Source organism: Anas platyrhynchos, chromosome 26 (assembly GCF_047663525.1).
Source record: "Anas platyrhynchos isolate ZD024472 breed Pekin duck chromosome 26, IASCAAS_PekinDuck_T2T, whole genome shotgun sequence".
NCBI lineage: Eukaryota > Metazoa > Chordata > Aves > Anseriformes > Anatidae > Anas > Anas platyrhynchos.
The window spans coordinates 3,271,289-3,291,722 of record NC_092612.1 but is presented as its reverse complement, the minus strand read 5'-3'; the positions used below and the strand labels follow the sequence as shown (position 1 = coordinate 3,291,722).

Below are 20,434 nucleotides of genomic sequence, written 5' to 3'. Positions count from 1 at the left end.
CGGGAGTCGCCTCCGTTGCCATGGCAACGCCCGGAAGGGGCCTTCCAGGGTTGCTGGGTGGCCGGAAATGACGCTGCGGCTCGCGCGGAGGCGGCGGAGCGGGGTCGGAGCCATGTCGGCGGGAGGGTCCGGGCAACGCGACGCTGGGGCCGCCGGCGGGTGAGGCTGGGTCCGCCGGGGCGGGCGGCCCGCGGGCAGGGGCCTCGGTGCGGCGGTTGCCAGGCGCGGCGGCTGCCGGGCCCGGCGGCTCGGGCGCTGGAGCTCCCGGGAGGCCGCGGCCGGCGGGGACTGAGGCCTGTCCGTTTTCCAGGCGCCGCAGCAAGTGGGACCAGCCCGGCCCGGCCCCCGCGTTCCTCCTCCCCGGCACGGCTCCGCTGCCTGGGCGCCCCTTTCCTGGCGGCGGGGATGGCGGCCCTGCTGCGGCCGGTTCCGAGAGCTCCGCGGCTCCATCCGGGGCGCTGGATGCGGCCGCCGCCGTGGCGGCGAAAATCAACGCGATGTTAATGGCCAAGGGGAAGCTGAAGCCGGCGCCCAGCACGGCAGACAAGGTGAGTGAGCGGGGGGCGATAGGAGCCGGAGCCGCTGGGACCCCGTGGCCTGGCGGGAGAGCGAGGGCAGGTATCACGTCCCTTGTTTGCGGCCCCTCCGGTGTTATTTTTTGAAATGTCTGTCTATAAGACAAAGAATGGATGGGGGGGGGGGTTCATCCTTGGAGTAGGCTGTAACTAAAACAACCGAAAAAGTTTTCTTGGTGTTTGCAGAAGAACAGAAAACTGACATAGCTGTAAGTCCTCCTCCGCAAGTCTTAGCCAAAGTGTTTGTTGTTAAGATAAATACTCTGAAGTATATTCTAAATAGTACAGCTGTTTTGTGTATATGTTTTTGACATCCATAGTGTTGTTGAGACTGAGTTATTTTTTAAGGGTTGCCTTACGCAGTGGTATCAAAATGATTATTTTTTTTTGTTTTGTCAGAATCATTTGTAGATAATGAGAGTGGCAGATGTGCCCTGCTGTGTAGTCACTGCAGATGGTTCACTGTTGGTCGTGTATCTGAAATGGTGATTAGAGTCTTTAACACGTAAGGTTTAGTAGCAAGTAAGCCCCTGGGAGCAGAGGCACAGGCGCTGTTCTCTTCTCTCTGTTGACAGCAACGGGATATGAGGGAATGGCATGGAGCTATGACAGAAGAGGTTTGGGTTGGGTGTTAGGAGATGGTTCTTCACTGAGACGCTGTTTAGGCACTGGAACAGGCTCCTCAGGGACATGGTCATGGCACTGAGGCTGCTGGAGTTCAAGAAGCTTTAAAATACTGCTCTTAGACTGATGGTCTGATTTTTGGGTTGTCCTGTGTGGAACCAAGAGTGTGTTCCTTGTGCGTTGCTTCTAATATTTAAGTAACTAATTATTAAAATGTCCTGAGGATAGAACTAATAATGTTTTTTATTTGAGGTTGAGGTTTTGTAGAAGTGACTTAGTAAGTAGTAGGTAGGTATAATGTACTTTCTGTTAATATTTGTAAAACTTTTGGGTCCAACAGCTAAAAGGGGAGAATGTAAAAGGTATTCAACTCCCTAGATTGCTAGGGTTGACATGTATGTTACGTGTTTTTTCTCATCTTTCCAACCACTGGTCTGTTTCAATGGTTGTCTTTGAAGCTGCAGGCTCTGGGAAAAGGTCCAGCTGCAAGTAAAAGCAAAGATGACCTTGTGGTGGCAGAGGTAGAAATCAACGACGTGCCCCTCACATGCAGAAACCTGCTGACAAGAGGACAGACTCAGGATGAGGTATGTTCAGGAGCTCCTGCTGACTTGTGAGGTATGGCAGCTCAATGGTTGTACATTTTTTTTTGTATGGTTAAAAAACCTTGCAGTAAACTATATTCAGTGGTTGTTTTCTGTTCTTACAAAACTTACCGTGTTTTCTTAAATGCTTCTTGAGTAGTTTATTGGTTTGTTCGATAAGATGTCATATCACAAGGTAACCTAGCATAGCCAGTATCCTTTAGCAGGCGCTATTTATTCTCTTAACACTTTAGTAATGATTTATGTTCTCTTTATACAACAACTTAGCTTAAACCACTTTAATGTTTGTGTGTTTTATTGGTAAACTTGTCACTTCTTTAATTGCTTGTAGATAAGCCGACTGAGTGGAGCAGCTGTCTCTACTCGAGGTAGATTCATGACTGTAGAAGAGAAAGCAAAAGTTGGACCTGGGTTTGTATTTTTCTGCCCCTTTTTTTATAATTGGTTGGTTAATAATGAGGTTTTCTTGTTTTTCATGAGCAGTGTCGTGTTTGTGTGACAGTAAATTGACTATTGAATATTTCAAATGTGCTTATACGATAATACTGACTGCACAGCTGCTTTCCTTCCTGCTTTGAACTGATAAGGTGAAATAAAAAAACAAATGTGGAAGATCAGAGTGTGCTGAAGTTCTTCTGTTTGAACCCTATACTAGATTTCTTGAGCACTTTGTCAAGGATGGGACCCTTCCAATTCTAAAGAAAGCTAATATTTCATAGACTCGGTGCTTTTATTTGTCCTTTCATGTGGACAAGCAAGTTAGAGTTTTCAATAGAATAACTTTTTATAAGTTGTCATGTAATTAACTTCTGAATCTTTGTAGTTTCTAGTGCAAAGCTTTGCTAACTGATTGCTGTGATAATGTGAATGGATTGTTTTTCTACTTCATGTCTATTGCAAGATTTTGAGGAAGAATTCATATAGCCAGATAACTGTAATAGAATTAGATTGAATCCGTTACTGTATGTGCTCTGTGGATTTAAAGGAGTGTTTGACATTTCCTTCCTAGAGATCGTCCTTTGTATCTTCATGTCCAGGGTCAGACAAGGGAATTGGTTGACAGTAAGTGTGCAAAGCATTCTGTTTTTATCGAATTATTTGCAATATGTTAAGACAGTCTTGTCGTACTAATAGGTTTTGTTATGACTGGTATGGATTTGTGCCATAAATAATGTCAGTGTTAATCATTGATGTTAGTTTTGAGCAGAGACTTTATCTAAAGTACTGTGTCCTGTAAGTCATGGAACTAAAACCTTAGATTTAGCACGAGAAAGTGCAATATGTGCTTTGATCACTGCAGTTAGTGTTGCTTTCAAAATTAATTTCTCCAGATGGATGGTGTGTGTATGTGGCAGGCAGGGGATGTGGTTTTGTTTTTTTCAACTCAATTGCCTGATTTTTTTTTTTCTATCATCAAGCATGAAGGGAATCTCTTATGTGATGGCATGTTGAATCTAGTCTGCTGTAGTTATCAAGAAGATCAGCGTTTGGGTGGCTATCCCCCTAGTATAAATTCTTTTTGTGAAGAGAACTAAGATCTCTTAGTAATTTCCCTCTACTGAAATACAAATATACTTCATATCCTGTCATATAGGAGCTGTTAACCGTATTAAAGAGATTATTACTAATGGAGTAGTGAAAGCTGCCACAGGTTCTAGTCCAACGTTCAACGGAGCTACAGTTACTGTCTACCACCAGCCAGCCCCCATTACTCAGTTGTCTCCAGCAGTTGGTCAAAAACCTCCGTTCCAATCAGGGGTAGGTAATTTATTTCTGTGTCTTTCATTGAATATCATCGATTACAAAATTTGCCTATTGCAAAGTATAAATGTTGCGTTGTTTACCAGGGGAAAAAGACAAACTTGCATGTTGTGAAATCTGGAGGACTAATCAGACTGAGTCTGAAGAGTGAGACTCAGGTGACAGTAATCTCCTAGAAGAAAAGGGATGGAGAGAGCAGTCCTACTTAGAGAAAAGCAAAGGGCCTACTGTGCCATCCAACACTAACTGTTCTGACTAACAGAAATGAGATTTTTGGTCTCCAGTGAAATGAACATCCTAATTCTAAGAGTGAAATAATAAGCCTTTACTGTTACATTTACAGATGCATTATGTTCAGGACAAATTATTTGTTGGTCTGGAACATGCTGTACCTACATTTAACGTGAAGGAGAAGGTGGAAGGGCCTGGTTGCTCCTACTTGCAGCATATTCAAATTGAAACAGGTGCCAAAGTCTTTCTTCGCGGGAAAGGCTCAGGTTGCATAGAACCAGCATCAGGCAGAGAAGCCTTTGAACCCATGTACATCTACATCAGGTATGAGGAGGCTTTTAAAAATAGAATAATAAAAAAATCCTAGTGACCTCTTAGGATTTTAGCTTAATTTTTATTATTGTGGAGAGTTCTTAGTCTCAAAGTCTTTAAGAAGATGACTTTAAGAATTATGTCTTCATTCTGTCCGATTAATGCAAATGAGGCAGGTTTTATACTTCTATTTTAATAGAGAGATCTATGAAGTGGTAAAGATGGAGGAAGAAGGATAGTACTATAATGTTACTACTTCTGCTGGGAAGACAGTAAAGCGATGTTCTTCTTGGGCTTGGGTTGTGATGTTGAACTTTAAGAGCTCAACAAAATGCATTGAGCAACAAGTCATTGCTCTTTGCATGTTTCTTTCAGTATTTAGGGTACCCTGAATTTTCATCTAGAAAATAAATGTTCTTCACTGTTGTTTGCAATTGTGCTAAAATAGCTGCAGAGCAACTAGAGTCCTGTTATAGTGTCTGATGGCTCTTTAAAGGGATAAGATTTGACAGCAAGTTGCTGATGAAAAAACTGGCTCCGAAATTTGGTGATGTTTATGTTTATGAGACTCTTTTTTATGTTTTCAGTCACCCAAAGCCAGAAGGTTTGGCAGCTGCTAAAAAGCTGTGTGAGAATCTCTTGCAAACTGTGAGTAGCTTTTACAAATATGCGATTTCAGAGCCCATCATAACTTTAGCATGTGCCTGGCTAACAAAGATTTTACTTTATGCTCTCAGCAAAACAGTATATTCTGACTTGCCATTAGTTTTTTCCTCAGAGTGTGTGGAATTTCGACTGTATACATTAAAAAAAAAAAAAAAAGCAGGATTCTTCTGTTTGATTCATATACCTTACCTTGTCTTAGCTTTAAACGTTGTCCAGAGGCACACAGCCTGTTTTCTTTCATAAAGAGATTGTTGTCCTTGGCACCAAATGAGTTTTTAGAAAATTTCATGGTGTACACATATAACAAAACCTAAGAAATTTCATTGTATGAATACACCATCCCAAAATAAAGTAAAATCCTGTCAGACAGTCTTTCTGTTTGTAGCCCATACTCAAGTATCAATATTAAGTCTCTATTGAAAAATATCTGGAAGTTTTTAGATGCTTTAAGTATTTTGTTTCTACTGAAGTAATTCATTTGCCATACTACATTTTCTGTGAAAGGGTATCCTGTGTTTTACATGAATTTGTCACAGAGACCACTAGTGGTTTGTTCTGCAGGGTTTTGGTGGTTTTTGGTCTGTGTGTTCTCGATTTTCTGTTTTCATGTTTGGATTTTTGTTATGGCTTTGAGCATAGTGTGTTCTGTAATCAAAGTCCACTTACAGTTTTATGATAATGCATAGTTAAATGCCCTTTGCCTTCAGGAGAGTAATAAAGGAAATAGATGCTTATTTTCTAATCTTTGACATCCTTTGTAGGTTCATGCTGAATACTCTCGATTTGTGAATCAGATAACCACTGCAGTACCTTTAGCAGGTAAACGTTATGAAGTCTTTAGAGCTGCATTCTATGGAGCTGTACTTACAGCAAAGTTTTGTAGAATTTCTTTACCTGTGGAAGTCCTTTGTGTTAAATTCTTTAATAGAGAAGCAGTCCAGCTTTTTATACTTGGTAATTCACTGTTTTTGTGACTGTTAGCTGAATTGAAGATGACCCTTTTGTTCCTTCTCTCTCTCACCAGGCTTCGCGCAGCCTGCTGCTATAAATAGCGTACCTTCTCAGCCATCATATTACCCTTCCAATGGATATCAGTCTGGTTATCCTGTCGTTCCCCCTCCACAGCCACCAGTTCAGCCACCATATGGTGTACCAGGCATAGTACCACCTGCTGTGCCATTGGCACCAGGAGTCTTAACAACACTACCTACAGGAGTTCCGCCTGTGCCAACACAATACCCAATATCTCAAGTACAGCCTCCAGCCAGCACTGGCCAGGTACTGCCACAGATGTACTATTTGCCTTATAGCTGTCAACTTACTGAGCTGTTTCTTGCTAACAATGAAATACTTAAAGTACTTACGGAGAAAGAATTCTTCTTTACAGTATGCATAGGCAATTTCTGTGGCTATTGCTTTGATGCTTCTGCATAAGCAACAATGTTTTTGGTATGGCTATTTCATGCTGCAGTTTTCATATTGTAATGACCTGTTAGCATAAAGGGTATCTGCAGGGATAGGTCACTTCTGAAAAGCATTACCACAGGCTATGTAGGTACAGTGAGTTGCAGATAATGATTACTTGGAGGTGGGAGCATTCCATAAATCAAATGCTTGCTGTGAATTTAAATTGTAAATTTCCTTTTTGGCTCTCAAGTTCTGCAAAGAGAAACTAGTTGTGTTTTCTGATCCTATGCATGAAATTGTACATTGGGTTTATACTTCATACACATGTATTATCAAATTATCTTTTTTTTCCAACTTCGGCATGCCAGAGTCCACTGAGTGCTCCTTTTCTTCCTGCTGCCCCAGTAAAAACAACTTTGCCGACTGGTACACAGCCACAAGTTCAACCCCATCCCCAAGGTCAAAAGAGGCGCTTCACTGAGGAACTACCAGATGAGAGAGAGTCAGGACTGCTGGGATATCAGGTGGAATAAAATCAGCAATTTTACTTAATTCAACAAAATTGAACTTGGCTAGAGAGGGATTGTTATTAGCACAGTTCATTTAGGACCAGGCAGGCAGGACCTTTGGCAGACAGTAATTGTTACAACACATGGAGACCATGCTACAGTTTATTTGACTGGATGCACTGTTCTCAGGCTGTCTTATTTGATTAATTGGCATCTGGCTTTCCAGACCTGCATTCTTTCATGAAGAACAGCAGTGCATTCAGGTCAAAGAGGTGGCAATAGTGTTTTACTGGTTAGTTTAAAGGGAGGTTATTTTTTTCTTCTTTGCTTTCTTTGTTGGGTCTCTTGGACAGCCTTGTTTGAAGAGAGGGGAGGAAAGCAGGGTAATAACTTCCAGATTTTCCTATTTACCTTTCTTGCAGGTTGCACTTGAGAAGATTACAAGAAGCCTAGTTTTAAGAGATTGATTTTATTTATTTTTAGATAGCGAATGTTACATAGTTGATATTAATAAGAATAACTTTGAGTTTTTCTGAATTTCTGGAAATGCTTATGATATATCCCTGCTTATAGGCAGAAACCCTTAATAAAAGCTTTGCCTAGAGCATATAAGGAACTGCCTACATGTCAGACCTAATATTAGCATCTAAAGCAGTGTTTTCTATGGCTTGAGGCCTATACAGTATTCAGAATTGGATGATTGAGGAGATAAGTCCTCATGAAGATGGACTAAGTGGTGAGGTGTCTTCTATATTGATGCTCAGATGTGTTTCTTACTACTTTACTCTCCTCGGTATTTTTAGGAGAATGTATTTTGTTTAACAGTGGTGATTAGTGGCTTCTTCTAGTAGTATATTGCCAACTCAGAAAAGTTGGGTTTCCTATCATTATCATTAAGGAGCTGTAGCTTATGTTGTAGTTGTAGATTTGCTAATGCCGTGTGTTTTTCTGCTCATAGCATGGACCCATTCATATGACTAATTTAGGTACAGGCTTCTCCAGTCAGAGTGAAATCGATGGAGCCGGATCGAAGCCAGCAAGTTCCTCAGGAAAGGAGAGAGAGAGGGACAGGTAAGTGGTTAAAAATATAATCAGACCTTTGCTAATTCTTTGCTTATTCCAGACCTGTTTTTATGGTCTCTTCTGTGACTTGGCATTTTGCTTTTTTTGTTTGTTTTCATAGAATGGCTTGGGTTGGAAGGGACCTTAAAGGTAACCTAACTCCAACCCCCCACCATAGGCTGCATACTAGATCAGGTTGGCCAAGGCCCCATCCAGCCTGGCCTCAAACACCTCCAGGGATGGGGCATCCATTATTTCTCTTGGCAGTCTGTTCCAGTGCCTCACTACTCTTATTGTGAAGAACTTTCTTCTAATGCCTAGACTAAATCCATCCTCTTTTAATTTAAGACTATTCACCTGTGTCTTAGCATTGTCCACCCAAGTAATGAGTCCTTCTCCCTCCTTTTTATGCAACCTCTTTAAGTATTGAAAGACTGCAGTGAGGCTTCACCAGAGCCTTCTCTTCTCCAGGCTGAACATGCCCAGCTCTTTCAGCCTTTCTTCAAAGGAGAGGTGTTCCAACCCTCTGATCATCTTTGTAGCCCTCATCTGGACTCATTTTAACAGGTCCACATCTTTCTTCTGCTGGGGGCCCCAAACCTGGATGCAGTACTGTGCCTCAAGAGGGCAAAGCAGAGGGGAACAATCCCCTTCCTCGACCTGCTGGCCACTCCTCTTTTGATGCAGCCCAGAATGCAGTTGGCCTTCTGGGCTGCAAGCACACACTGCTGGCTCATGTTGAGCTTTTCACCCACCACAACCCCCAAGTCCTTCTCAGCAGGGCTGGTCTCAATGAGTTCTTCTCCCAGTCTGTACTCCTGTCTGGGATGGCCCCGACCCAGGTGCAGCACCTTGCACTTGGACTGCTAAGACTAAGGCAAGCACAGAAAAGAGAGGGTGAAATATAAGTCTTATGTTATTACTCATTTTCTGTGATTTCAAAAATAGCCTGTGGTTTTATGAGACCTAATATATGAAAGAGCTGGTAATAAAAAAAAAAAAAAGTTAATCTGGAGAGGTGGTGGTATGCTTCCTGAATTCATGTAAGAAGTAATTTCATAAGAAGCATCATATAGCTTTATTCCTCTTTCAAAGTTTTAAGTTCATCTTGTATTGCACATTTTCGTCTCTTTAAGTTGGTTGGAGTTCTAAGATACTCTATGTGAAATGGAATCACGTGTTTGCTGTTATCCTTTATACATTCTTATCCATCCTAAATTTTAGAGTACAGTGAATCTAATTAAAAGTTAAGTTCAGTTAACGACTGCATTTTGAATTTGTTTGCTCTTACCTTTGTCTCTGCTTGCTCTTAATATATAAATAAATAATAATGAAGGCTTGCAATTGTTTAAATAGGCAGTTGATGCCTCCACCAGCTTTTCCAGTCACTGGGATGAAATCAGAATCTGAAGAAAGAAATGGTGTGGGGTCTTTACCAGGCAACCATGGTGAGTGCAGTGAATAAAATACACTTGTAAGTCAAGTTTGCATTTCCAAACAAGTTTGCACTGGTGTTAGTGCCCATTTAAATTAGTGATTTTTTTTTTTTTGGCTACTCTTCATATTGTGTTCAGTGAAAAGGGATTTTAGAACACTGCCCTGTTCTAAAATCTCTTGTGTTCACTGTGACTATGTACACAGATAATGCTTCTCATAAAACTTCAGTAAATACTTATATGAACGATGAGGGTGTGATTAAGTGAAGGCAGAGTGACTGAGTTTTTTGACCCATCAGTCAGCTGAGGCACAGAATCTTATGGGATTGTTTTGTAACACAGATGTCATGTGGCTTTTCATTGTGAACAGCTATCTCTAGAAGCACTAAGGAGTATCAGAGGGAGTTATGGTTCAGGTGTGTATTTACAGACATGAACTGTGTCTGCAAACAACAGAAATGTTATTAGATTTCATCCTTTCATAGGGCTTTCATGCATCAAGTCTTTGCAACTTGGTACAACACGTAATCACTTTAACTCTCCTAGTAGTTTAGTGCCTTCCATATCAGATCTGCAGGCACATCGTGTTAGTTTGTTTAACCTTAGTTTTTCTGCAGTATTGGTCCCAGAGATTGCTCTTCTGTTAGCTTTCTTTTGAACAAAATTTCTACTTTTCTTTACATATTTATCTCTTTAACGGTGAAATTGCCATCATTTAGACCCATTTGCTAACTTTACCTTTTTTGTGTGTTTGTTTCTTCTTTCTCTGTTCTCTTACATGGTTCTGATGGATCACTTGTGCTGTTGCTGGTGCTGTTTCGTGTGGCCTTCGACCTTGGATGACTGTTGGCCTTGTGACCTCAAAATGGTGTCCAACTAACAATTTACAATTAACATCTTTTTTTTATTAACTTGTTTTGGGGCATTTTATCTCTTTTTATTTTTGTTTTTCCTTCTTGGGGGCTGGGGGGGTTGTTTTGTTTTCCTTTCCTAGATCATCAAGCTAAGAAGATGAAAACTTCAGAAAAGGGCTTTGGATTAGTGGCATATGCTGGAGATTCATCAGATGAAGAGGAGGAACATGGTGGCCATAAAAATGCAAGTACTTTTTCACAGGGATGGAGTCTGGGTTACCAATACCCTTCCTCACAACAGCGAGCTAAACAACAGATGCCATTTTGGATGGCACCATAAAAGCTACAGAACAGTTTTCATTCATCCTCTTTTTTTTTCCTCTAGCAATAATGCATGTATATTACAAAATGAACTTTGCAAATATGCATTGTTTTTACATTTACAGAAGCTAAAGGTTCAGTATTCCCCCTTGAAAGGGCTCCGTTCTTTTTAAAAATCTTTATTTCTGCGGTGGATTTGTCAACTCTGAAAAATATTTGAAATAGTATTTTTGACAGGGCCAGTCCCTTAAAGAGTGGGGGAAGTACTGTAAAGGAAAACTAGGGAAGCCTGTAGGTCTGTTTCCCATCTTTCCAGGATAACTTAAAAATGGAAAGTGTCAGTCATACTGACTTCATTATACATCTGTTGTTTGTATTTTATCTAGTGTTCCTGCTGTCAGCCTGTGTTTGCAGTCCCATTAAGACAATGGTGACTATGGATTCAATGTTTGGACTTCCAACAAAGGGAAAGGAATATACAGTAATTCAGAAAAATGTGGATTACGTTTCCTAGAATTCATAATTTAATTTTACTTTGTGTCTCCTGTAACTCCACATTGTTTTTTTGTTATTTTTTTTTCCTTTGAAATGTGGTTTTACTAACTCCACAACTTCTGGTTCTAGCCAAATGTCGGGGACGGGAGGGTGCTCAGGTTTTTAATTGGTTTATCTTGATGCTAATTCCCAGGTGGACTTGGTACTGTAACATTGGTACTTCATCTTCTCAAATTATCCCTGCATATTTCATTCCATTCAGCAGTTCATATGGAACTACTTCCCATGAGGTTCTCCCAAACTTCTCTCAATATCTTAATGCATTCACTTATTTGATTTTACCCATTTTGTTCCATGGAGGTTTAACAAGGAAAAGAAATGCAGCACCTAGGCTTAAACAGCGCCAGAGACCTGACCGCAACCGTTGCTCTTGCTTTGAAGAGCAGGAGTGGAGTCTGTGAATAAATGAATAAATGTCTGTTGTTTACGGGCATGAACTGCACCACAGGCTTTCTTGGCAGGGCAGGTCGTTGCAGAAGGAACTCTTGTAATGAGAACAATGAGAACATTGGTGTGTGGGGCAGCCAAGATACCGGTCAGCTTTTGAAACAGCAGTAAAAAGTTTTAAAAATCAGACCGTGTGTCCCTGCTGCACACGGAACGACCATGCTGGCTCACTTGTACAAACGTCGTCTTTCCTATGTCTTGTAAATAAGTAAACCCATACTTCCATTATAAATAAATGTATAAATATTCTGCTTCTTGCTGACTTTTTTTGTTGAACCTCGCTGCCCTCGGCCTCCGGGGGAGGGGGGTGAATCCTGTCAGAGGTGGGGGCGTGGCCAGGAGGGGGAGAGGCGGGGCCGGGCTCTGGCGGAGGAGCAGGAGCCGCCGCCATTTTGGTGTCGCTGCCTCGGCGCGGAGCGGGGCCGGAGCGGGGGCCGGGCGAAGGTCGCGGTCCCGGGCAGCGGCCGGGAGGATGCGGCGCGGAGGAGCCTGACGGTGAGGGGGGCCGGGGCCGGGGCGGGGTGGGGCCGGGAGAGGGGCTGTCGGCGCTCACGCTCTTTTCTCCTCCTCAGGGGCGGAGGCTTCTTGGGCGCTGAGGAGATGGACGCTGGAGCCCGCCCGGGCGGCGGCACCCCGGGGCAGCCCCGCGAGTACAAGCTGGTGATGCTGGGCGCCGGCGGCGTCGGCAAGAGCGGTGCGTGCGGGGGCCGGGGCCGCGGAGAGGCCTGAAGCCCCGTGGCCTGCTCGGCCTCGGCGCCGTCTTCGCGGGCAGGGTTCGTGTGTTGCCCGCCTGGGGCGGGAGGGAGCGCGGCGTGGCGTCGCTTTCCGTGCTCTGGGAAAAAAAAAAAAAAAAAAAGAAAAAGAAAAAGCTTTTAGTTTTGCTTCTGAAGCTTTGCTTCTGAACCTTCTAACGCCGCGTTTGTTGAGGATAATACCGTAGTTCTCCATGTTTCTGCGTTGTTTAATCTGTGGTTCTTGCCAGTCTTGCATTGTTTTTTCTGTCAGCTTTATCTTCTAGCTGTTACTTGAATAACATCAGGTAAATAACGCACACAGACGTGTTGTGAAGTGAATGCCGAAGTGGCAGGTATTTATTAGGCTTATGTGACTGTAAGCCTCCAATTTTTGTTTCCAGCCATGACTATGCAGTTCATCAGTCACCGATTTCCGGAGGATCACGATCCCACAATTGGTATGAAAAATCTCTTTTCTCTTTCCTCTTTGCCATTCGCTCCACCTCCTAGGAGACTGAGGTGCTGTCGAGTCCATTTCTGTAAAGTGTTCAATTTAAAGGAGTCTGTAAACTTGGCTGTAAATTGAGGAATCAGGTCCCTTAATTTACTAATTTAAAGCATTAAAAGTTTTGAGACTACCATAAGGACTGGGATACGTATCCTGAGTTCTCTCTCTTGAACGTTTTTCCCACCATGTATTTGTTCGGGCCACATGCTACCTGGTATTTGTATGTTGACAAACAAGAATAAGAAACTTCTGAGGGGTGATTGCTAGTTTTCTGTTCTAAAAATCTAATCTAATCTGATGCAGATCAGTTACTGTTAATTTGTCAGACCAAACTGTGCTTTGTAATTTAGAAATTTCATGTTAATGGGTGAAGTGCTTCAGAGCTTAATATATTGTTATGTACGTTGATGCTGAAGGGCCTGGAATACCTCTGCTCGGGTTGTTCAGAGAGACTATGAACTCTCTGTCCATGGAAATATTCAGAAGCCACCTCGATGTGGTCGTGAGCCAAGTGGTTCTGGGTGAGTATGTTTCAGCAGGGTTTGGACCAGATGGACCCAGTTGAGAAGACACTAAATCACGAAGCAATCAAATTTTAATTTGTTGTTAAATGAAGATCTGGCTAACTTACTGTTATAATATTAACAGCTTACATGGTTCTTGTGTAACATTCTGTGTATTGATGACTAATGTATATTGCAATTGTACTCCAACTTTGTTTTTTTCTGATGTGCCATGAATTCACAGAGGATGCTTATAAAATACGAATACGCATTGATGATGAACCTGCCAATCTGGATATCTTAGACACGGCGGGGCAGGTATGTAAGTACTAATAAGTGAGTGGGAGGGTGTTAGGAGTCTGTAATGATCAGTTACAGAGACAGAAATCCTGTAAAAGTATGTCTGTCTTTTCTTCCAAATTGTTTTTACAGCTGTCATAATTCTTCTAAGATCGTCTTGATTATAGCATCTGTATCATTTTATATGTTCAGGCATCCCAGGCAGTACTCATTTCATATACTGTTTTATTCATTGCATCTTGCTATTCATGCTCAACAAGCATATTGGCTGAAAATAATACACATTTGTATAATTTCTATAGCAAGGGAAGTTTGGTATTAATCCAATAGTATCTCATCCTACATGTAACAGGATGAGAAGACAGATGACCAGTTTGCTAATAGAATTTTTATGCAGCTGTTTTTGGAATAAATACTTTGTTTCCCATTTTAAGCAAACTGGTAAGTCATCATACTTGTGCAATTGAAATATAATTGTTTGTTTCTAGGCAGAGTTTACGGCCATGAGAGACCAGTACATGAGGGCTGGCGAGGGATTTATCATCTGTTATTCAATCACAGACCGACGCAGTTTCCATGAAGTGCGTGAATTCAAACAGCTTATCTATCGTGTTCGGCGCACTGATGACACTCCTGTGGTCCTGGTGGGAAATAAATCTGATCTGACACAGCTACGGCAGGTAAATGGCTAAGAAATAGGCCCTCCATTACATTTCTCCTGTAAAGTGCAGTAATAAATGAGGTCAGATACCCTTCCTCAATTTTTTCTGCATGTTTACTATACAAGTTGAACATTAGAGAAGTACATTTTAACCTGGTATGTGTTGAATAACCAAATGCAATCACAAAGGTAAAGTTTTCAGATTGATTCTTTGAGTTTCAACCTAGGTTTTTCCTAGAATCAATCTTCTTTAATTCCTGGGGAGATATGCTGTTAATAGAGATACAGCATTCCGTGAACCACTTGCAAATACTACTACAAATTACAGATGCAAGTGTGATAAGAATGGAGGCATAATAATGGGGAACTTAGAATCTAAGAATGGACAGAAAGGAAAATGAGTTTCAGCTTAAGGAAATTGTATTGTCTGTGGGGAAAACAGTTTGAAGCAGAGCTTTACTTTATGGAAAAGTGACATGAAAAACAATTTCCAGAAGTGCTGTTTCTATACCTGCTTTTTTTTAGTATGCGTTGTGGCAGGAAAATCATGATAGTTAAGGTAGAACCCCATGCTAAGAGGTGTAAAGCACCTTGGAACCAGGGAGTGGGTGTCTGTCTGTCTTTGTATGTCTTCGGCAAGCCTGGTGTTCAGGAAAGGTTTTGTTCAGTTCCGGGAAGTGATTTGACAAAAATAATAGATTTTAACCGAGAGAAAGAAATACCCTGAACTGACCAAGCTGACAAATACTTGTGTTAACTCTGAGAACTGCTCATATTAGGCAGTCCATGATTAAGTTCCAAGAAAGGAATTCTTCTTCAATGGTTGTTGTTCTGTTGACCAGAAGCTGCCATGTCCGGAGAATCTCTTACAGATGATTGCATTGCTTGAGAAGCAATGAGTGGAAAAGAAATGGTTTTGTAGAGAAAGATTTAGACGTCGGTTGAAACATGCTGTTTGGAAACTGGGAGAGGGTGCATGTAAAGTTCTGGGCTGAGCAGACTATGAAGAGGTAGACTTTATGGTTTTGCCTTTCTTGATAAGTCTGAACTTTGTTTTAGGTCTCCAAAGAAGAAGGCTCTGCTTTAGCTCGAGAATTCAACTGCCCTTTTTTCGAAACTTCAGCTGCGTACCGTTATTATATCGATGATGTATTTCATGCTCTTGTGAGAGAAATCCGCAGGAAAGAAAAAGAAGCAGTAATGGCAATGGAAAAAAAATCCAAACCTAAAAGCAGCATGTGGAAAAGACTAAAGTCACCATTTAGAAGGAAGAAGGATTCAGTCACTTGAACGGAGATAATTCCTCTGCAGAATGAAACCTGTGAACGGCCATTTGTAACCGAAGTGGTTTAGTGACATTTCAACAGTATGTTTTAGACTGACAAGACTTTTATGAGGGAGTGTGTAACTTTACCAATTATTTTTGTTTAAATTGGTATTCTCTTCATTTTGGATATTTAACTTAAGACACAGTAACAATTTTGTTGTCATTTTTTGACTGGATCCAGCAAATACTGTTTATATGTTGTTGATTACAAATTCTGATAGGTTTATGACACTGCACTTTTTAATGTTTGTCTTTGGTCACTGCATACTGGAAGTTGAATTGTGTAAAAATATTGCTGAACTTCTACCCAGCCTAACTTAATTTTTTTCCTAGTTGTTTGCACAACAAAATTTTGCTGCTCTCCAGAACAGTAACCCACATTGTGAGAGAAGGCTTTTCGAGGTCATCCTGAGAAATAGTTTACAAAGTGTATGTCATGACTCTGTCAGGTTACGTATTGGTGGCAGTGAAGGGAGATGTACTAGAGGGGTGTTGTTGTTGTTGTTCTCACTGAGAAGAATTTTTCTATCAAAAGTAATGTGGCATATCTTGTGCAAGTTTATCTGAGTTACCAGTTAAACCTCAGTGTGGTAGGTGGGATTCTAAACAAGTCAGAAAAAGCAAATTATGGTTCCTATGGCAGCTATAACTTGGCAACAGTGCATGAATATGTAGCATTTTCCTACTGTATATAGCATTTACTGTGTTGTCATAGCATGTGTAATGTAATAATGCTGTAGATGCTCTAGAAACTACAGCTTTGAATTTTCTGACTTGCTTTTTAAAATGACAGCTGTAATGGTGCAGTGGCTTATTTATTTACATTCAGTTTTATATTATTATTTTAAAGGAGCCAGTATCATTGAGTAGAAGTCTTTAATGTAGTCATTTCAAATTATTCTATGATAACTACTTTGTAAAGAAAATGACTGAAACTGAGGTATCTGGGCCCAGAATTAATATCCCTAACGCTGGTAAGATTCTTCCAATGCTGTCTTAAAAATAGAACTAGTGATGCAGTAGAAGGAAGCAACTAGCTGGGCACAATGACAGATTTATCTTGACAGATATTCATATCCCTGACCTTAAATATACAAGAGGTACAGTTAGTGCATGTACATGTTTGGTTTCTTATGCTCAGTAATCAATGATTCAGTTAAGAAAGTGCTTCTGAGGCAGATGCTCTGTGCATAGCAGATCTTTTTTTGCTTTTGAGGTGATTTACATGTACATTGGTTATAGAATTTAAATCCAGAGCTGATGTCACAGTGCTAAAAGGTCACTGGAGAGACGAATGTCTGGTGTTCATTTTTTAAATAGTACAGCAAATCATGATGAGGTGACTCAGATGTGTTTAAAACACCTTTCTTAGAGACCTAAGTGCCTAGAATCTTTCAGCTTAGGAATGAAACAGACTATAGACTGTAGGTGTAGTATAGCTTCTGTTAAGCTTTGATCATCCATGTCAGTAACTGTTAATCTTACTGACTAAAAATAAGATCTGTAACGTCAGTCTTAGTGTGCTGCATATGTGCAGTCAAAACTGAAAATGAAGTTGTTCAAATTTGTATGTAAAAGGATCTAGTACAAGTAAGGATAGCAAATATAAACTTCTACACTTCTTTCTAAACTCTTTACTATTTAAGTTACCACTGGAAATTCTGTCCCTGGTGCTTTTAAGAATATTTGCTTTGTGTGGGATTAAAAACAAATTTATAATAAAAAAAAAAAATGGGGGGTGAGCAATTTTTTTATTTTATGTTTGTAGCTGAGCTAAATATCTAAATTGGTCTCTGTTTCTCACTTCCTTCCAAAATTCCAGTGTTACGATACGCTGGTAATCATTGCACGTAACGCTGATTGAAAAAGAGACTGAGAATAATTCGGATTGTTGAGAATGTAAGACCTGTTTTAAATTAACTGTGTGAGCAGTTGTGCATATCTTTTCAGTAGTTACTGGTTTAGAACTTAAAGCCCTATTATTCATTCATTGTTGGAATAAATAAATGCTGTCTATAACCCTTAAATTAAAAATCCTAGGAAAACCATTTGGCGGAGAATTTGGGGAGGACGGGAGTGACAACTAAGATGTTGCTCTAAAAGCAGTTGCTGACTCTCATAACAATTTCTTCAAACCAGACTTCTGGGACTGCTAAGCAAGGGACTGATTGTGATTACAAGTTTTCCCCATGCTTTTCCTTAATTCAGTAATTTAACATAAGCATTAGTCAGCTTCCTATATTCAAAGTTTTCAGACAGCATGCAAAGTTAAACTGCCAGCAGTACTGAAAGCTATATGAGAATAATACTTACTTTCACCTTAATGTAACTGATGTGTGTGCCTTACCTGATTCCTTCAATGCAATTCAAGTGTTTACTAATGCCTTTTGTGAGCCTGTTGCTTATAGAACTATTAAATCAGAACAGCAGCAAGCACTTTTTTTTACAGTATTATTCAAACAGAGTTTTATTTTTATCATGTATAAATTTGTACACGGGATTATTGTTTTATTTGACACAATATAGAATTTTTAATACAAAATTTGTATTTGATGTTTTAATGTGCGGTGTGTAGCATGATGGGTAGAAGGCTGCTTAGCATGAGAGTGCTGAAGTAGCAAAGCTCACGGTGTGTTTTTAAGTTACTTTGGAAAATGCTCATCTTGCTAGCTGGTGGCTTGAAGGTAAAATAATAGTAATAATAAATTTTAAAAATGGAATTGGCAATTTATGTTTAAGTGGTGCAAAGCTTAAAAATTCAGATGTCTGTTGCTAAAGCGTTTAAATGACAGATATTTTGCAATTGTATTACTTTACATTTCTATGGTCTACATAAGATGTGTTAGCTTTTGCAGTTCTAGTTACAAATAATGAAAGAATTACTGGACGAGTTATGTGTCTAAATCTTCATCCAGATACTTCAGTACTGGGATGCTGGGCTAACCAGTCCTGTGTTTTCTGATGAATCAGAATGATTCTCTGAGCATTGGTTGTTTGTATGTTATTATTTTGTACTGATAGAAAGCAGCTGTTTGAAGGCTTCTTTTGGTCTATGTCATGGTTGTTTTTTCACCCCTTCAAGATGTTATTAGAAACATAAACATTACTTCAGAATATTTTCTAAGTAGTAGTAAATAGTACAATTGTGACGGCCTTTGTGGTGGTATTTTCTTCCTGCATTAGTGTGCAGTTTTCTTTGTCATTTAATACTGTGTCTCCTTTGTATGCCAATTATAAAATATTACACGTCTATCTAGCTTTAATACATTAGAAGCCATATTACATTGGTGTTTGCCCGATTTTGCAGGCAATTTAAGAATATACAGACTACCACATTTTCTTAGGGCTTTCCAGTAACTCATTCTGCTGTCACCTTGCTCATGCTCCTTTTGGTTTTTGTTTTTCACAGTTGAGGACATTCCTTCTTATTTCCTGATAGTTTTGCTTCTTTACTTGTCTTGGGGGAGAGAGAAAATATCCTAATACATCTCCGTGTTAACCCTGTACCTGCGTAAACCCTCGATTAATCCTGAGTCAAGTTCAGAAATGCAATGACCTTGTTCTTATGCTTGGCTGTCACTGGTCTTACTGTTGCTCCTGTTATTTGCAATGGAGTGGGCCAATTTATTCGAAGTCAGCATGTTAAAGTGTAGTTAAGTGGTAGGAGGTGGTTCATTTTGCTACATCACTGTCATACTTCCCTAAAAACAGCAAACGTAATTTAACCCTAAGGAAAAGGCTCTTCTTGAATCTTTTTTTTTTTTTTTTTTGGCTATATGTCTTTCAAATGTAGACTGGAACAAACTTCTTTGCCAGCATTCATACTAAAAATTATAAATGCATAAGTGCTGTGGGTAAGATCTTAGAATGAATGAGGGGAAAAACTCAAATTACCTTCTTGGAAGCAGATGGCTAAGGGCTTAGTGTCTAGGCTTGTCCCTGGAAATTTAGAAGCTGCTTAAGGACTGGCTCCAGTGATGACCTCTTCCTTAAACAGCATGAAAATATCTGTGGAATGAAAAAAAGTAACACCACTGCATTCCTATAACTCTTTCTCCAAGGTGATTGTCAGCTGCCATTTGTCTGTCATCTAAATAGTTACAGGAGCTTTTTCTTTCTTTTTTTTTTTTAATATAAAAGCTTACTGTAATGGCAACTTCGATCCATAAGGTAATTTTTTTGTTTACAGAAGTTAGTACTATTGCATGTTTGTTGTTTAGGTCTTCAAGAGTTCAGATAGGTGTAAAATGTGTCTTGTCTGCGAACAGGGAGAGCTTTTCTGTGTTTCATCCCCCTGAGGCCAACATCAGAGGTGTGTTTAAGGCAGTAATTACCAAGATACGTTCACAAACATTCCCAGGAACAAAGAAATCATAGCTAAGGGTCTAACACTGTCACGTGTAGTTGAGCAAATGTTGCTGTTGTCCACTCTGAGCATACTAAGAAAAGCTTTGTTATATTCTGTGGTGCTGATACAGCTTTGCTTTTGCTTGCTTTTATTGTGAGAATGCAACACTGTAACACCTTCTTACTGTTGATAAAAGTCAGTCTTTTGCTGACATAACAAGAAATTGTTTGCAAAAGTGCAAAACTAGTAAAAATTTAAGGTACGCAGATGTTAATTACATATAACTGAGAAATCCTGTGACTTTCTCACTGAATTAAAGTGGCAATACTTTATGTTGGAAGACTGGAAGGGTGAAAAAAACGCTATATAGAAACCAGATAACTAAGTCAAGTACCTGGGTCACAGGAGCTTGCTGACATGCCTGCTCTTTTACACAGGTATAAATCCGGTTGCAAGAAACCTTACAAGATTTAAGATGCATGGTCCTGATCTGATCCTTTTCCTCCAGCGCAAGCCAGCTCTATTCTGGTTTGCACTTTGCCACAGCAAATGACTGAAGCTGGAATGTTTCACAGCATAGACTGAGGTCATTTCTTCCAGTGAGTCTGCGCATTCAATTCATGGAAGATGCACAAGAGGCATATGACTTGAATTTGCACTGCAACAGCTAAACCACTAGATGGCCTAC

The 20,434-nt window shown here is 40.3% G+C and overlaps 2 protein-coding genes and 1 non-coding gene across 4 annotated transcripts; all 3 read left to right on the top strand.

Annotated features, from left to right (window-relative positions):
- The first annotated feature begins 2 nt into the window (after positions 1-2).
- On the top strand, positions 3-11,614 carry KHDC4 (KH domain containing 4, pre-mRNA splicing factor). The gene is made up of 14 exons (XM_038167761.2): positions 3-159; positions 311-548; positions 1,658-1,786; positions 2,136-2,215; positions 2,814-2,866; positions 3,399-3,562; positions 3,909-4,120; positions 4,696-4,756; positions 5,536-5,593; positions 5,799-6,052; positions 6,550-6,705; positions 7,649-7,761; positions 9,109-9,200; positions 10,183-11,614. The coding sequence occupies exons 1-14, from the start codon at positions 68-70 to the stop codon at positions 10,380-10,382; spliced, it is 1,902 nt and encodes a 633-aa protein (XP_038023689.1). The 5' UTR covers positions 3-67; the 3' UTR covers positions 10,383-11,614.
- Positions 3,682-3,810, top strand: LOC119713905 (small Cajal body-specific RNA 4). Its single transcript, XR_005261021.1, has one exon. It is a non-coding gene; the product is annotated as a small Cajal body-specific RNA 4 (non-coding RNA).
- An 86-nt stretch (positions 11,615-11,700) lies between the features above and the next one.
- RIT1 (Ras like without CAAX 1) lies at positions 11,701-18,547 on the top strand. 2 transcript variants are annotated; one of them, XM_038167784.2, is made up of 7 exons: positions 11,701-11,860; positions 11,938-12,059; positions 12,501-12,557; positions 13,024-13,128; positions 13,355-13,428; positions 13,899-14,090; positions 15,131-18,547. In XM_038167784.2, the coding sequence occupies exons 2-7, from the start codon at positions 11,966-11,968 to the stop codon at positions 15,359-15,361; spliced, it is 753 nt and encodes a 250-aa protein (XP_038023712.1). In that variant the 5' UTR covers positions 11,701-11,860; positions 11,938-11,965; the 3' UTR covers positions 15,362-18,547. The 2 variants fall into 2 exon arrangements, with proteins under 2 accessions (XP_038023712.1, XP_038023713.1); XM_038167785.2 differs by lacking the exon at positions 13,024-13,128.
- Positions 18,548-20,434: the final 1,887 nt, after the last annotated feature.

What these genes read in the sequence shown, in the direction of transcription:
- KHDC4 (XM_038167761.2), top strand. Translation starts at nt 68, where the DNA reads ATGACGCTGCGGCTCGCGCGGAGGCGGCGGAGCGGGGTCGGAGCCATG. An exon ending in AAAGCAAAAGTTGGACCTGG is followed by an intron (nt 2,216 to 2,813) that starts GTTTGTATTTTT and finishes TTTCCTTCCTAG; the next exon opens with AGATCGTCCTTTGTATCTTC. An exon ending in AAGGAGAGAGAGAGGGACAG is followed by an intron (nt 7,762 to 9,108) that starts GTAAGTGGTTAA and finishes TTGTTTAAATAG; the next exon opens with GCAGTTGATGCCTCCACCAG.
- RIT1 (XM_038167784.2), top strand. Translation starts at nt 11,966, where the DNA reads ATGGACGCTGGAGCCCGCCCGGGCGGCGGCACCCCGGGGCAGCCCCGC. An exon ending in CGGCGGCGTCGGCAAGAGCG is followed by an intron (nt 12,060 to 12,500) that starts GTGCGTGCGGGG and finishes TTTTGTTTCCAG; the next exon opens with CCATGACTATGCAGTTCATC. An exon ending in GGATCACGATCCCACAATTG is followed by an intron (nt 12,558 to 13,023) that starts GTATGAAAAATC and finishes TTGATGCTGAAG; the next exon opens with GGCCTGGAATACCTCTGCTC.